Below are 18,070 nucleotides of genomic sequence, written 5' to 3' on the forward strand. Positions count from 1 at the left end.
AATATGGCCTAAGAATGAGAGGTAAACCTCAAGCAGAGAATTTATTGTCCATTGTGCTTCTACAAGTGTCTTCATCTAGGGGGAAATATCAATAAGCAAGAAGTAAAATCAACATGCAATGACTCTAGCTATTGGAAAAAACAAGGCCTGTCCAAGATGCATGTTTTCAGCCTGCTATGCTTAAACTATTCCACTTAAGGAAAGGTGGGCATGGTCAATTAAAAACACAGAGTACACCTAGAATTTTGCTAGAATATATTTAACCTCCCACTGTTTTATCTTGTCAAACTGAGTCACTCCTCATGTCCATTGGAAATTATTCTGCAGAACAGTCAGTGCCATTATTCCACAATTGTTTTTGGAGCTTTTTTTTTTGTGTTGCAAAGTGTTGCTGTAGTTCACATATTCACAGAAACAGAAGCAAAAGAGAATGATTTACTATAGGAAACTTAACTAAAATTGCAAAGTAAATCAAACATATTTAAAGTGACTATTTGAATGATATCAACTGCTAAAACAAGATCAGCACAGCACATCTTGTTTCTGTTATTTGGGCTGATTGCAGGTGTTGCCACCACTCACCATATGCTCAGGGGCATGTGTGTAAGCCAATGTGTCTGTCCATATTGGCAAGCTCCCACCAAGAATCCTGGGAACCATAGTTTCTTAAGGGTGCTGGAAATTGTAGTTCAGGGAGAGGTAAACTACAGCCCTCAGGATTCCTTGGGGGCAAAAATGTGCTTTAAACATGCTTTAAATATATGGCATGTATACAGCCATGGACTGGGGCTGTGTACACACCAAAGCATGCTTCTCTCCCTTCCGAAGAATCCCAGGAATTGTAGTTTACCCCTCACTGAACTATCATTCACATCATCGTTAAACTACAGTTCTCAGGATTTGGGGAAAGGAAATATGCTTTTGGTGTGCTTTAAATATATAGTGCGTAGGCAGCCTGCTACAGCAGCTAGCACACCTCAGCGCCTGCTAAACAGTAGTAACACTCTATTAAAAGTGCGCTACGCGTGCACTAAGGTTGAAGGAAAGGGGGGGCGTTGTGGGAGAGAGTTTCGTGGGGGTGTGGGAGGCTTCCAAACAGAGGGAAAATGTTCCCGACCAGAACTTCCTTCTTCGGCAGGCTGGTATGTTAGCAACTGTTTTCAACAGAGGAGTCTGGCGGCGTGCAGACCAGAAAAGTCCCCAGGCGGTCGGGCGGGCGCCGAGTGATGCAACGGCCAGGCTCTAGGAGGAAGAGCGCGTGAGAGAGGAGAGCTTGGGTCAAGACAGGGGAAGGGATGAGCATCGACTAGAGCCGAATGGGCAGGTCCCGGGCGGGGATTAGCTGGCGGAGTGATGCTCTCGTAGCTTCTGTGACTGGCTCAGGACGGCATCTCTCAGCTCCCTGCTTGCCAACATCCCGTTGCCCCCGCCCCGTCCCCATCTGCTATAAAGAGCGCCCGGAGCTATTCACTACTTCGCCAGAAAATAACAAACCAAGCACAGCTCCTCGCTTTCACCGCAAGCATCCCCTGGAGCCTCGAGGAGGCAGCTGCACCGTGCAGCAGCAACACCGATTCCCGCAGCGCTTCTGGGAAGACTCAACTTAGCTCCACCACAAGCGGAACCCTACGCAGCCAGGGCGCACCGCCAGCGGCTTCTCCAAGGCTGCTCTGGGAGGAATCTACTGAACCCCACCGAGAGCGAAGCCCCGACGCGGAGGCGCGTTCCTCCAGCGCTCCCAACCCGCGCGCCTGGATGCCCGGCTGCGGCGCCGCGCCCTCTGCTGGCGAAGCCATGATTCCGCATAGCAGGTCGGAGGCCAGCAAGCTCGAGGCGGCGGCTGCCGCAGCGGCTAACCGGGAATTAGAGGTGCGCGGAACGGGCGCCTCCGCATCCTCGCTGCCCGCGGCCGTGCGGAGCGCGTTGGAGCTGGCTGAGGCCCGACGGCGGCTGCTGGAGGCGGAAAGCCGGCGGCAGCTGGTCTCGGAGCTGGAGAGACGCGTCGAGCAGCTCCACCGCGTCTTCATCGAGGCTGAGCTGCGCATGGCCAACCGCGCCGAGAGCCTGGGCCGCCTGGGCAGCGGCGTGGCGCAGGCCGAGCTCTACCTGACAGCGCACGGGCAGCGCCTCAAGAAGCACCTGCGGCGCTACAAGAAAGCCAGGCCAACGGCCCTGCTGGCGTCGGCGCTGGGACTGAGCAGCTGCGTGCCCTGGGCGGCCTGCCGGCTGCGCCGCGGCCGAGGGGGCGCCCCGGAGCCGCCAGAGTCCCCCTTTAAGAGGATCCAGCAGGGGGCACCATCGGCTGCGTCTCCCCAACAGCCCCGGCGAGCTCTGTCTTAGAAAAGAGGCGGGGCGAGGGCGGGAGTTTTTGGCCAAGCGCCCCGGGGTGCGGTGGATTGATGGAAGGCAGTGACACCTCTTGGTGACCGTTGTGGTCACTACAAAGAGTGCGCGCGGGGGAATGTGTCACTGCATGCTTTGCAGAATTGTCCTTGAAGGATAGGGACCATTTGCTGAGTCCCCAAGGCAGGAGGGGTGTGTGGGGATGATGTTGATCCTTCTAGCAATTCTCCCCTGCCCACACACCAGCTTGTGGCCAACCAGCCCTCTCTGACTCATTCTCTATGAGCAGAAGACCTCTGTGCTGGAACTCAACCCTTGAAAACACTGGATTTTCATGACTGCCTCATCCAGTCATAGGCTCCATCCCACTCTATGCTGATGTTCCAGTTATGCTGTTCTTATGGCTGGGAGAAGCTTGGCTTGGAATCAGTGCCACATGCAGCTGCTGCTATGCTGGCTTTTTCCTGTGGCTGCTCTAGGATGATGTGGCTGCCCTAGAAGGTTGGTCTCTAGGATGCCAAACGGCACCTTCTGCTCATGGCAAATGAGTTTGGCCTGTTTGTCAGGGTAATTATGTGCTTCAGCTTTGACCTTTACCAATGCCTGCCACCGCTGGGAGGCCTCTGCGATTCATTACAGCAGGAAACCAGAGTGAAATGGGTAGCGTGTATGTAACTAGGCAACCCTTTTGGCAGCAGCAGGAGAGAGGCGGTTGTGTCCGTCAGTTTTTATGCAATCAAAAAAAGTGCCCATCTGTTCTGTAGAAGCTCATCCTCTCTAGTCCAAGGATATGCACCTCCTGGTCTGTGAGAGCTTTCGGATTCTGCAGAACCTGGAAACGTTTCAGCTTTGTGTAACCAGTCAGTTTTCTGTGACTTGAGATTGTCCTGCCTGAATTATGCTTGAACCCATAGGTCTTTGAAGAATGATATTTTGATCCAGGAGGAGAAGAGGAAGCCATGGTTTCTGATTTGTTTTGGCTTTTTGGGGGGAGGGGGTAGGCTTCCATGTTGTTTGCCAAAGGATCAACCTTGAAGTTGCTTATCCAGCCATAGGACTTTTGTGATGCAGAGGAGTAGGTTTATCCAGATGTAGGCACCAGCCTGACAGGAGACTCTCCTGCTAGATCTTCCTTGAGACAGGTGCTTTTCTTACTCAGCAGGCTGTTGGTCATGCATGGCTTCTGATCCCCCCCCCCCAGTCATAGGGAACTAAACCCAGGAAAACATCCTCGATTTTGCCCTTGTACACACAAAAGCTTCTGTTATCCACCAGGGGAGAATTGCTATGAAATTGCAACCAAGCCAGGAGGTATCCTGAATTGCCCCTTCTTGCTCTTTTGGACAGTGCCTTTAAGGGGACTTGGAAGAAACTCTTCCTCCAATTATTGTATTAGAACTCTTCCATAGCCTCTTGTATAGCGCTTACTGTCCTGGAGGAGTTTCTGCTGTCCTGAACCACAGAAACGTCATTTCTCATGTTGAGAATCTATCCTGATCTTTAGGGGGCAATTCATCAGAATGCAATGGCACATGAGGGCTAACGTTTGCGGCTTGCCATTTGCCAATGGGAACTTTTGAAGAATTTTTAAAATTGCACTTTAAATGTATATGGTGACATTTCTTTGCCATTGTAGAATCGCACAGGGTAATGAACCAGGACACAATTTCCAGTGGGCACTGTGCCTTGATCCTTTATATCCAACAGGCTTGGGTGTAAGAAAAAGACATGCAAGCTTTGTACATATGTGATAGCTCCACTTCAAGCTGCTTTGCCAAGGGTTTGGAGTGAATCAGACTTCAAAACAGGGGTCAACATGCCCTGGCAATGCTGAAATAAAGTTAGTCTGAATTTCTATTAGGTAAAGCTATTTGTTTAGAATTCCATGCTAAAATACTCAAGAATACATTGTGCCATCTAAGCAATACTGGACAAAACTGTACAACACTCTAAGCGCAAAAATAACTATAGAAATTTTCTTGTAGAGTTTAGATTGCTTTTGCATCCAGAGAGATAGCTTTGTTAGTCTGCTGCAGCAAGCACAACTCAGAGTTTGCAGCACCTTTGAAATGGACAAAGATTACTTTCGTGGGCAGTTATTCTGTCAGGGCATGGCTTTGGGGCAGATGTCCAGGGCCCCATTCAGCAGAATGGGCAGGTGGGGAGGCAAACTAGCAGGGCTGGCTAACCACATTTTGAAGTAAATGAAATAATAGACATGACCATCTAACGTGGGGGGGGGGAGATAAATCTATTAAGTCCAGAGATGAAGGATGCAATCCTAACCCTACTTACCTGGGAGTAGGGATGAGTGAGAAAGTCAATTCACATTTCAAGGCGAATGGATCAAATGTACACTTTCTGAAACACAGACACCCTTCGAGATTTGCACTTACTTGAATTTTGCAATGTAGTTCACCTACCATTTACAAAAATACACGTTAGGGAAAAGCGTGCCTAAAAATGAATATTTGAATGAAAAGAACATACTAAAAGTGCATTATATAATGAGAAATTGCTTTCAAAAGTGTGTACATCACTCAAAACCGCCTACAAAAATTTGTTTATTAGAAGAAATTCGTACTAAAGTGCTGGAGAATTTTCATGAGGTTTTTTAAAAAATCACAAATTGCTGCAGAAATGTTGAGGACTGAATTTAAGATTGGAAAAATGAGAAACAGAGGGAGCTGAAATTGACAGATCTTTCCATCCCTACCTGGGAGTTGGATTCAATAGGCCTTACAATAGACCCATTAGATTCAGTAGGCCTTACTTCTGAGTAGGCATGGTTAGGCTTGTCCTCTAAAATGACCTCATTGCACAAATTGGAGCAGTGACAAAACCTGACACATCAGCTGCTGGGAGACAACAGGCCTAGCGGTGTAGGGGGAAGAGACAGAGGTATTGAAGATGCATGAGCATCTTTGGTTTTCTTCCACCAAAGTTTTCATGAAAGCACATGGTTTTTCACATTTCTTCCTGTAGCTGAATTGTAAATCGCTTTGAGATGTGTCGTGGGAAGCGATTCATAAATGAAATTAATAAATAATGAGCGACACCCTCTGAAAAAATAGTTGTATCCAATTAAACTTCACTCAGAGTAGACCTGCTGAAATTAATGGACCTAACTTAGTCATGTTCATTAATTTCAGTGAATCTACTTGAGCAGGACTAGCGTTGGATATAAACCTCTGTGCCCAATCCAGAGAAATTATTTGGGTTTGATAGTACTCAATGGGCTCATATATTTAAACTTGAAACCAAGAGAGGTAGGAATTTCCTTTAACAAAAATGAGCGAGAGATTGCAATGCCAGGATTGGAATAAAACCACCAAATTAACATGATGTTATAACCACAGGGATAACAATAAGTTATTTGAACTATTGATAATTAGAGCTGGGTGAAAGAATTTTCAAGATACTGCCATACCGTTTTTTGAAATCAATGTGTATTTTAAGCACCAAGCAAATGTTGATCACTTGGGACACAATTAGAGTTTGGCCTTTCCATTTTTAAACTTCTAAATACTAGGGGTTTGTACTGTTAAATGCCAACTATGAAGTATTCAATACATTTATTCAGAAATAATGGCTGAATGGGATTTACTCCCAGATAAGTGCGTATAAGATTGCAGCCTAAATGTTTTCAAAAGTTACATTTTTCTAGCGTTCTAAAACTACTTTCTTGGTGTCAGGACTCAGGATAGAGAAGTGCTGGTGACTGAGCATTCTTTGTCCTTTCCAATTAGTGCTGAGATTAGCTTGAAGAAGAAAACACCATTCTTAATTCTCATAGGGCTAAAAGCAGCTAACTCTGTGCTGGGTTGGAACTCAAGTGTCCAAGGATGAAGGCACTGGACTGGCGCATATTGTGGAACAATGGGTTAAACTCACTATGAAGAGTGACCATTATCCAAGGATACAACACTTACCCTCTTCCTCTGAAACATACAGTGCACTAGCCTGTCAGCAGTCCTATACATTACTCATACCTAAGCCTAAGAGGAGGTCAGCCTGCGAAACACTCCAATCACCAGCAGTTTTGGGTAAACAGATTTATATAGCGCAAAACCAATTTGGATAAGATGTAGTTTGCACAGTGGAGGTGTGAGTTTCCCACTATACTTTGTGGGAGACGCTCAGAGATCCTGGTTCTGATCTAGCTGTCTTATATGGTGGCCACTTGCAAATTAGGAAAGGGCTCCTGCAATAGTTACACAGAGAATAAAATTTCAGCAAGTGTAGCTTGTCATGGAGCTATTAAAGAGGTGCAGGAGCCCAGGCCTCATTTGCATCTTGCTACCCTATTTGGTTATAATATTTCCCTTTTCTATACAGCAAAACACAATCTGTTACAAGAGTGTAAAAGGCAGGAAAGTTTACAGGTGTTGATTTTTTTCTGCACCAGCTTCCTTTGACATCATTGCATAAGAGACTCCTGTTATCCTCTCCCAGTAGGAGTAAAATATGTCCACACATATTTCGTATAAAGAAAGGTAATTGCTGGTGTGACCATGTAAAAAATAGATTTTAAATATGGCTGTTTTATGAAAGTGCAGGGACTACCTTAACATGGATGAGAGACTCAGGTAGCTGTTCTGTTATATAATCTTTGCCTCCCATATGTCTCTAGTGGACAGATCTTGTCCTGCTGATGCGGCATTAAGGCTCTGTTGGAACGAATGTACATATTTTGCCAAAGGCACAGGCTGGGAAGGAGCTCATAGCATATGCCCAAGCAGAAGAGGTGAGATAGGCAAAACAAATCCTTGTACCTGGGTGATAATTTTGCAAGTGAACAATGGACAATATTTTGCAAGCAAGGCTTTCTTCCTCAGTAAGGTTGAAATCTTATGCATGTTTACCTGGGAGTAGGGATGGAAACATCTATTCATTTTGGTTCGCTTAGTTTCTCATTTTTCCAGTCTTAAGTTCTCAGCATTTCTGCAGCAATTTCCCATTTTTTTAAAAAAAAAATCCTCATGAAAATTCTCCAGCATTTTAGTGCAAATTTTTCCTAATAAACACATTTTTTGTGGGCAGTTTTGACTACACATTTTTGCAAGTAACTTCTAATATAATGCGTTTTTGTATGCTTTGTACACATATATTCATTTTTCTGCACACTTTCCTCTAACATAGACATTTTTGTAAACATTGGTTGGTTGGCAGAGTGTTGCAAAATTTGTATAAATGCTAATTTCAAGGGATGGCTGTGTTTCAGTTCACATATTGTTTCGGAAACTGAATTTGATAGATTCAGCTTGAAATGCAAACTGAATTGAATTTCTCACTCATCTCTACCCGGAAACAAATCTTACTGGAGTCGGTGGAGCTTACCTCCAAGGAAACATGTGTAGGACTGCACTGTACTGCTTGTGATCCGTAAAACATCATGTGAATCTGGAGGAGTGTCATTAAATTAAAAAGTGCTTCTTGAGTAGATTTCTGCAAATGGAAAGCAAAAAATAAAGGCACGTGGCACATGTTGGTGGTTAGCTGGTTTATGGGAGCATGAACTTTTGCAGGTAAGGCAATGGATGACAAATGCTTTAAGTAGGCCGAGAAGCTGGTAAGCAAATGGATAGAGCCGGGTGAAGAACCTTTTGGCCCAGTGGGCCAGATCCTTATCTGTCTCCACCTCTGCAGGCCAACGTTGACAGATGGGTGGGACAACCAACATGTCAATCACCTGGCATCACTATGATATCAGATGACAGGCAAGTGGGTTGGCGGACACTTGGGAATTGCAACACAAGGTGCTTTGCCAGCCCTATCCTCGGCTTTTGAGCATAGGGGTTACAAAGTGCTTTGCACAGCACTTCCCAAACACCTGACAACGGGCTGGCTGTTGGGCGCAGTTGGGAAGTACAATGAAAAATGCTTTGAAGCGTGCTGATCTGGCTGTGTCTCTACCTACCCGACACCCAACATCACATATATTGTCAGAGGTGGGGCAGGTGGATGTGGTTTGGGGAAAAGGGCCTCACGAGTCAAATTAGAATCTCTGCTGGGTCAAATCTGGCCTGCCGGTCAGAAGTTCCCCACTCCTGAGATAGAGGCACAAGGAGAATAAAGTTAAAAAGGTACAAAGGAATGCAAAAATTAAAAAATCAAAGCCACATCCTAGTAGCTATAGTGCTAAACACGTACACAATACATATCCCAGACTGGAACCATCAAACATGAAAGCTAAACATTGGGACTCTAAACAAAAGAGGAGGCAATTACTTTTCTTGTAGCCAGAGTCTTTTCCATAATCCTCATTCAGATCCTGAAAAGCATGATTCAAAAATCTCTGCCTCAAACGTAAAAGGATCTTCTGCTTTTTCAAAAACTATTAAAAGCTGTTTTGTGTGCTGGGGGGTAAGAGGGGAGAATCTGATCAGGGCTGCATTACTGGGCAGAGGAATGAATCCCTAAATTGCCCAATGAAGCTGCTCCTTGCTCCATGGGGAAAAACATAGTTGCAGCTTGGGGAGGGCAATTTAGGTTGGAGAAAACAGTACGGGAAAGGATTAAACCTGCAACACCATGGGCCTGATTCAGATCCTTCCCCCAAACTTAACTTTTTAAAAATTAAAAGTGCAGGAGGCAGGTATTCTGAGGCCATGTCTCGTTTGACCATTAAGGCAGATTGTCTGGCCAGAAGCAAGAGGACTGGGCTCTTGCACCCTTAATAGTTGTTTGGAAGAGAGAAATCCAGTAGATGTGGATTGTGTGATAAGCTATACTTGCTGAAATTCCATCTACATATTTATTAAAAGTGCCACAGCCCCCTTTTCACCTGGTTACTCTAAAAATAGGGGATCAGAGAGCCCTATGGGCTCCCCCAGATTGGTGGTTTTTGGAGGTGTATTTTGTAACGTAATTTATGCAGTAGTAATGCACATGGGGATTTGGCCACCTTCATCACTGACTTTGTACCCACCCACTGCCTTCCAACAGATCACCCCTTGAGGGAATGTGGTCCTCGACAGACCAAAGGTTGCCCACCCCTGCCCTACCAGAATTTCACTCTAGAACTGTTGGTCGCAGGTTGTGCACTCCAGCAAAAGAGAGATTTGGATACATTTACTGCCTGAGTGATGCTCTGGGTTACAAAGTGAAGGGCTACATTATTAGTCCACAGACAAAGCTATGTGTGGACCTATGGTCTCAATCAGTAGTACCAGGCAGCTTCAAATGTACTGCTGGAGAAAGCGCATAGACTACAATAGTAGAGCCACATTTGAGGGCCAGAAATGGTGTGTGTAATACAGCTGGTATAGCACAGTGGGGAGGAGAGCCTGGCTGGGAGTCCAGAGCCGGTGAGTTCAAATCCCCGCTCGTGTCTCCTGGACGTAAATGGCCAGCTAAAGATCACCCCCACAATGAGTGGCTCAGGGTTACATGCCCTGCCACCTGTGCAGCCGTGGGCAAGCTGCATGGTCCCAAAGAGCCCAGTTGCCCCCCAGCTGGCACTTGCAGACAAGGAAGGGGCAGGCCCTAGCCAGCTGAGCCAAGCTGAGCAGGCCCTAGCCAGCTGGGGAGGACTAGCCTCAGAGGGAGGCAACGGTAAACCCCTTCTGAAAACCCTATTCATAGGGTCGCCATAAGTCGAGATCAACTTGAAGGCAGTCCATTTCCATTTCATTGGTAGATTAGACTGGACCATCTTCATCATTACACTTTATTAGTTGTTCTGTGATGTTTCCTCAATATTACAACATTATTGCTGTCGGGAGGCATGTAGAGCAAAAAAGTGAGGGTGGGTGGGAATAAACCCGAAATATTTGTGGTATAAAATGCTACAAGATTTCAGCAGAAATCATGCAGTGATTGGAAATAAAGCAGTAGGTCTGCTCTGAAACTTTTGCAAATGCAAACAGTATTGAAAGCAGGATCATGTATAATTGCCTCAACACCATCAGCAGCAGAAATCATCACGAATGCTCAATAAAAAAAAGGCCTCTGGAGGGGCAGGCGTAGAAAACACACCAAAAAACAGAAGCACAGTTTGGTATTGTCCCCATCATGTTTTTAAAAACATCTCTGAAGGAAAAACAGTTTGCCTGTAGCGTGCACCTTAGAAATATCTTGCAGGGCTGAGGAGCTTTGATGCTGCAGCTAACTGATATTGGTAAAAAAAAAATGGTTCCCAGTATGATGTATTTAGAACAGTGTCTGTCCAAGAGCAGTAATGGGCACACTGAAAATCTAGTCACCATTCAAAAGCATCTCTGTGCCTGACTCATAGCTAATGCACTTTACTAAGATACGTTGTGCATACGTAAGTTATGCTTTGTTTTATTCTGTTTGGTATGTCATAGGAATAGATCACAGGAACAACCTATAACAAAGAAGAGGTCACCACCTTCCAAGACAGTCTGTTTCACTGACAAACAACTTGAAGTATTGGGAAGTTCTTCCAAATGTTTAATCGAGGTCTTTTTTTCTTGTCATTTGAACAAGAAGTTGGTTTGGGTCCTCTCCTCTGGAGCGACAGATTTGTCACATCCTTTATATGATAGCCCTTTACATGTTTGAAGATCTATCAGTGGTAGGGATGGAAAGATTTGTCAGTTCTCTCATTTTCTCATTTTTCCAATCTTAAATTCAGTTCTCCACATTTCTGCAGCAATTAGCGATTAAAAAAAATTCCTTATGAAAATTCTCCAACATTTTAGTGAGAATTTCTCCAAAAAACCACATTTTTGAAGGCAGTTTTGACTAACGTACATATTTTTTGCAAGCCATTTCTTGTCATATAACGTGTGTTATTTTCACTCATTTATTCATTTTTCTCCACACTTTCCCGTAATATATGCATTTTTGTAAACATTGGTTGGCAACCTGCATTGCAAAAATTCGAGTAAGTGTGAATTCGAAGGATAGCTGTGTTTCGGTTCTCTTATTGTTTTGGAAAGTACAAATTTGATAGATTTGACCTGAAATGTGGACGGAATCAAATTTCTTGTCCATCCCTAATCAGTGGACAGCTTGATGAAGATTATGGGCTCATTCACAGGGGAGCTAAACTTCACAGTAAAGACACAGCTTTTGCCATTGCGATAGATTTGCAAGGTTCACCCTTCCTACCTTCAAATCCGCTGTTTTCCTTTCACACAAGTAGGCAGTTCTCTGGAAAGGTTTAGTATCACTGTTTCCTTGTGGCCCTGCCCCTAATTTTAATGTTTACTCTCTCCGGAGTATTGATATTGCTAATTGAGAAGGGGAGAGATTTTTTGTCAGTTTCATTGTTTCTTGTCAATTGCACACCAAGCCAGGTGTGGGGGTACAATTGACATGTAACAGAATGAAACTGAATAGAGGGGAAAGGCAAAGTAGGCAGCAGCTGCCACAGCTTTTGCAAGCAGCAGGGAGAGGGAGCTGGTGATGGGGCATAAGAGAGCCCACCCACTAAAAACACAAAGAGGCAAAGCTCTCCTACACAGAGGAGTGCAGCAAAGCTGAGACGGTTTTTCCTTTCCTTTTCACATTAAAATTGGATTGGGTTGATATGGGAAAACTGTGTGATAGCTGTTGATTGCCTGCAGCTTCATGTGAACCATGCAAATTAAACGGGGATGCAAGTATCACCAATCTCACAGTAAGTCACCATGTGAACGAGCCCATTGAACCCCAGAATCATCAGCTAAGAAAAAGGTGAATTCCATGCTGAAGATCATCAGGAAAGGGACTGAAAATGAAACTGCCATAATCATAATGCTATTATAAAAATCTGGTGAGACTGCACTTGGAATGCTGTGTACAATTCTGGTCACCTCACCTCAAAAAGGATATTGCAGAGTTGGAAAAGGCTCAGAAAAGGCCAATGAAAATTGTCAAAGGTTGAAACAACTCCCCTATGAGGAAAGGTCACATGTGGGGTTATTTGGTTTAGAAAAAAAAACAAGTAAGGGTGGGTGTGATAGAGAAATATAAAATTATGCATGGTGTGAAGAAAGTGGATAGGGAGAAGCCCCCCCCATACTGCAACTTGGGGGCATCCAGTAAAGCTGAACACTGAAAGTTTCAGGACGGACAAAAGAAAATACTTCTTCATAGAGTGCATTATTGAACTTTGGATTTCACTCCCACAATATGTAATAGTTGCCAACATGGATGGCTTTAAAAGATTAGACAAATTTATGGAGGATAAGGCTATCAATGGCTACAAGCCATCACGGTTATGTTATTCCTCCACTGTTGAAGTTAGTATGCCTCTGAATACTTGTTGCTGGGAATCACACATGGGGAGAGTGCCGTTGTGCTCAAGTCCTGCTTGTAGGCTTCCCACAGACTTCCCACAGGCATCTGATTGGCCTCTGTGAGGAGAGGATGCTGAACTAGATGGGCCTTTGGCCTGGTCCATCAAGGCTCTTACATTCTTATCTTCTGTTGCCTATTAATCAGATCTTCTTCAGTCTATCTAACTCCTTCAACTTTTTCTCAAAGGACTTGGATGGCAGGTTTCAGATTTGCCATACAAATCTATACATTTCCCCCCCAGAAGTAAGTTCTTTTATGCTCCATGGGACATCCTCCCAAGTAACTGTGCAGAGGATTGTAGCCTCAGTGCAATTAGTTACTGAGATGCTCCATGAGGTTGAAGCACTCAAATAAGGCAAACAATTTTATAAAATATGTACTCTCAATACTTCCTGCAGAATTTCCCATCCTGTCCTGTCTCCTTTAACAAGCCCAGTGACTTTTCCTACTGCTGCGTCACAGTGCGCAAGCCTGTGCGTCACAGTGCCAACTCATCCTTGGAAATGCCAAGAGGCCTCGTCTGCAGCTGAGTCATGCCTTCTGCCTTTCTCCACACTCATTGAAAAAGCTAGCTCCTTCCAAACACCCCACTTGCTCCAAACATTGCAAGGCATTATGAAAATGTTCGGGATGACACCCTGTAGTTGAAGTCGCCCACAGGAGATCAGTCAGCCAGTGTCCGAGTCAGGCTTCAAGGGAGATCCAGCTTAGATAAAGGTTGCGTACACATTAGCAGTTAATTTGGCTTCAGTGTGTTCCCACCTGTTTTTTTGAGTCCAGGTACACAAAATGCTAACCAAGATCCATAGGCATCTCTGAGTTTCTGCTAAAAACTGTGTTTTGGTGTGGCTTTTCTCAAATCAGCTTCACTCCAGCCTGAAAACCATTTGCTTAATCAATGCATGGTGAATTCCAGGTATGTACAATGGAAATATTTGGTGGGGGGTGGTCCTAAATCTCTGGGTGGAACTTCGGGAAGAGCAGAAATTAGGTAAACACAAAGGGAAAAAATAAAGGTGCATGTGCAGAGTTTAAAAAAAGGTATTTATCAAAATTTATAAACTGCTTGAATGTAAAGACCTTTAAGGAGTTTACAAAAAAAAACATTAAAATTATCAATAAAACAGTTAAAAATCAAGTAATTAAAAACATTAAAAATAGCAACTAACTAGAAAGATTAAAGCAGATCAACATCTATGTGTGTGGAAAGGCTTGCAGGGAGTTCCAAAGAGGTAAATATACACCTGTTCATATGTGGAAATGATGGGAACAGGATGAAAATATTCTGGGTAGAGATGGGGTCGTGAAATAAGCCAGAAAATGTGCATTAGCCTAAGATATCCCTGGGCTGTTTCCAGCCACTGGTGTGTACATGGAGAGGAAAATTTCATTATACATCAAACCGTCCTGATACATAGAGTGGCCTGCAAATGTGAACTGAAATGCAGTGAGAAAAAATGGCCTCACTATGTTTTATAAGCCAGTCGTGTGTAAGTCTGAGGAAAGCCAGCTGAAGCCAAGGAATTGATGGCAAGGATCAATGCTTCCAGAAGGCTTTTTGTTTTATTATGTCGAATGTTTATATCCCATCCTTCATCAAAATGATGGTCCCAGGACAGGTAACAACATATACTTCTCATAAAAAAAAAATTGCAACCAACAAATCGCAGTTCAATTAAAAACTATCACATATATTCATGACAATATAACTTGGGTGTCATCAGGTCTGGAGAAGGGTGGCCACATGAAAAAGAGGATGGGGCTCCAGTCTCATAAAAGCTGTTTTCAGATGGGTGGTTCCTCGTGCTACTCAGGAGTAGCTTTCCTGATGGAGCAGAACCGCAATAGCCTCCTGGCAGCTGAGTTGGTGCCATTTACTGGGAGGTGGAGGAGAGAGAGGTGAGGTGGCTGTGAGGTCAGGCTATGCAAATACACCAGCCAATCTGATGCTCCCTCTGGTTCATCTATACAACCCTGACTTTGCTGCTACTACAGCCCTCTCCCTCCTAGTAAGCAGTAGTGACTCTGCTGCTGGGAGGCTATATCTGCCATAGGGAAAGAAAGATCTGTCTGTTTCGGTTCTCTCAGTTTCTCTTTTTCCAATCTTAAATTGAGTTCTCCACATTTCTGCAACAATCGGAGGATTTTTTAAAAAATCCTCATGACAAGTCTTCAGCATTTTAGTGCAAATTTCTAATAAACACATTTTTGTAGGCAGTTTTGTGCAAAAAAGTATACATTTTTGCAAGACATCTTTTGTCATATAATGCATTTGGACTGTTTCACTCATACATATATTCATTTTTAGGCACACTCCCCTAATATATGCATTTTTGTAAACATGGTTTAGTTGGCGAAGTGCGTTGCAAAGTTGGAATAAGTGCAAATTTCAAAGGATGGCTTTGTTTTGGTTCTCATCTTGTTTTGGAAAGTGTGGATTTGATTGATTCAGCTTGAAATGTGAACTGAAGTGAAATTCTCACCCATCTCTAATCTGCAGACCCACCATACTGGGCAAGCTGCTCCTAGTGCTGCCCAGTCATTGTCCTTCCATTTTAAGCCACAAGCAGAATTGGAATTAAGCTTCTGCACTATGAAGAGTATTGCACTTTTCCTATATGTACATCTGCCTAGGTTTTCTTCATACCAGTGGGCATGACATAGCTGCTTTGAGTGGGGCCATCTGGAGTTTGGCATATGTTCACTATAACCTTTGTGGTGGGTAAGGGTTGGCGAATCTATCAATTTCACATTCTCTGTTTCTCATTTTTCCAGTCTTCAGTTCAGTTGTCCACATTAGTTTGCGATTTTTCTTTAAAAAAGCACCCAGAAAATCCATCATCATTTCTTCTAATATATGCATTCATATATGCAAATTTGTCTAACATATACATTTTTGCAAAACAATTTTCAATAACGTAAAGTAACAGTTTTGTATGTCATTTTCATGAGTATACACATTTTTATGCACCCTTTACCCTAGTATATGCATTTTTGTACACATTACAGTACTTGGGTGGAGAACTGCATTGCAAAATCTGGAGACATGTGAATTGTGAAGGATAACTGTGTTTTGTTTCATGTATCGTTTCAGAAAGTGTGATTTTGTAGGTTCACTTTTAAATGTGAACTGAATCCGATTTCTATTCCATTCCAGGTAGCGGGTGCTACTTCATGAGCCTGTTTTTCTTGATCTTTTAATTATCACAAAATAATATTCTGGCTATGTTTTTTAAACAAAAATGAAAGAGAGGTATAGTACTGTAAACATACAGGAAGAGGAGGAAGAAAGGCAAAGCAGATCTCATTCTTTCTTGCTGCTGCCTTAATCTCGTCCAGGTTCTGTTGGGCAAAGCAAAGTAGAGGGGATGATTTTAACAGCAGTTTACAGGAGGGAGGGGATTGAGATAGGAGAAGGAACATATCTCCCAAAGGGTTTCAATCAATAGTAGGAAATGCACAGCTTGGTCTTAAATCCTCACATTCTCTCTCCCCACTCCCAATGAGTGATTATTTGCAAATCAGCTTTTGACCTATTATAGGAAAACCAACGTAAAGTAATTGAAGGGAAGAGCCTATAAGAAAAGAAAGGAACCCACTCTCTCAATTAAAAGCACAAAGATTAAGATAATGCGGGCTTCTCCTCCCCTTTCCCAACAAAGACCCTTATGAAATATCCCTTAATCCAGTGCATTTTTGATCTCTTAGGCATTTGCAATTTTGCCATGCTCCAAGGAGATCAAAGTCTCTTACAACCTTTGATTTTGATTTGATTTTAATATTTCTACCCCGCCTTCCGGCCAAAAGGCCCTCAAGGCAGCTTACAAAAAGACCATAAAAACATACCAATAAAACATCAATAATATATCAATAAAACAATAAACAATAAAAACAATACAATTTATAATACATTTCAAGGTTAACACAAATGGCAACTGTATCTTCATATAAATGCACAAAAGAAGATATTAACCATACAAGTACATGGACGCTTACAGTTCAAAGATGACAGCCCAGTCTGGCAGAAAGAAAAGGTGGGTAAGTCCTGCACCATGCATTCCAATGAATATATCAGAATTGTATGTTATTTTCAGTTGTTCCTTAAATTTGTGCTCCTTGTACTTGTAATTCACCATTCGGACTTCAAATAATGAGAATGTTTTCAAAGCATTGGCAAGCTGGTTTTGGTTTAGTATCTTCCTGTATTGTACCTTTAATGAATTGATATTTCCACTGGAGTATCTGTTTGCCATACCAGCGTATAATGCCTTCTCTCAAGGCATTTATATGCTAGCTCAGTTATAATCAGGCCATTAGGCTCCAGCCCTGAAAACATAGTTCAAAGTGAAATCCGCCGATATGGGAAGCTGCCTTATACTGAGTCAGACCCATTGGTCCATCTAGCTCAGTATTGTCTACACTGACTGGCAGTGGCTGTCCAGGGTTTCAGACAGGATTTTCTCCTAGCTCTACCTGGAGATGCTGGGGATTGAACCTGGGACCTTCTGCATGCAAGGCAGATGGTCTAACCCTGAGCTATGGCCCTTCCCCCAAATTGGAGGAATATTCTATGAGCACAGTTGTTCAACTGAACATAAAAAGATGTAGCAAGGTAATTATTAAAATTTTGCTAACAAAATGTTATTGTAAGTCACTCAGAGACCTTTGTTATTGGGTGACACGTAAATACTGTCAAGAAATAAAAATAAATTGGAACTAAATGTCACCGAATAGTGAACCAACCAACCAAATATTAAACAAAACCTGAGGAAAAAAGCCAGGCATGATGTTGCAGTCTGAAGTTTCTCTCATTTAAAGCAAATCCAACGCACATTTAAAGCACATGAAATGTAAATGTACTGCCTTCAAGTCGATTCCGACTTACAGCGACCCTATGAATAGGGTTTTCATGAGTCTGAGAGGCAGTGACTGGCCCAAGGTCACCCAGTGAGCTTCATGGCTATGTGGGGATTCGAACCCTGGTCTCCCAGGTCATAGTCCAGGGTGCTGGGAATTTGTAGCTCTGTGAGGGGAAAACCACAGTTCCTGGAATTCTTTGAGGGAAGTCATGTGTTTTAAATGTGTGTTGGATATGCTTTAAATGAGCCTAAAGAAGAAGTCTGAAGAAACTGAAAGCTCATTCACCTATTTCAGAAATTTTAGCTGGTCTGAACACAGGTGTTACCCTCCTGTGTCTTTTGGACAACTGACTGTTTGTATGAGGCACTGACCTTTGACAGGACCCCTATCAATCAAGACTATTATGAAATAACTACTTCAAGAGAACTCCAGAGGCGGGGTTATTTAAGCTACTAGGAAACAATGTGGCATGCAAATGAGGTGGGTGTGTCTGCATATGAGATAGGTTTATGACATGTGCTTCTATAGCCCAGTGTGTGGATCTAGCGGGTAGCTGGAGGGAGTTGCTATATGGTAGCACAGCACAGGAGAGATGTCAAAGGACCTGTACACA

At 43.4% G+C, this 18,070-nt stretch overlaps 1 protein-coding gene across 1 annotated transcript; it reads left to right on the forward strand.

Moving 5' to 3' along the window:
* The first annotated feature begins 1,106 nt into the window (after nucleotides 1-1,106).
* On the forward strand, nucleotides 1,107-7,208 carry TRNP1 (TMF1 regulated nuclear protein 1). Its single transcript, XM_061597700.1, has 2 exons — nucleotides 1,107-1,142; nucleotides 1,384-7,208. The coding sequence occupies exons 1-2, from the start codon at nucleotides 1,107-1,109 to the stop codon at nucleotides 2,338-2,340; spliced, it is 993 nt and encodes a 330-aa protein (XP_061453684.1). The 3' UTR covers nucleotides 2,341-7,208.
* The last annotated feature ends 10,862 nt before the right edge of the window (nucleotides 7,209-18,070 follow it).

This window comes from Rhineura floridana, chromosome 15, assembly GCF_030035675.1.
Source record: "Rhineura floridana isolate rRhiFlo1 chromosome 15, rRhiFlo1.hap2, whole genome shotgun sequence".
Lineage (NCBI taxonomy): Eukaryota > Metazoa > Chordata > Lepidosauria > Squamata > Rhineuridae > Rhineura > Rhineura floridana.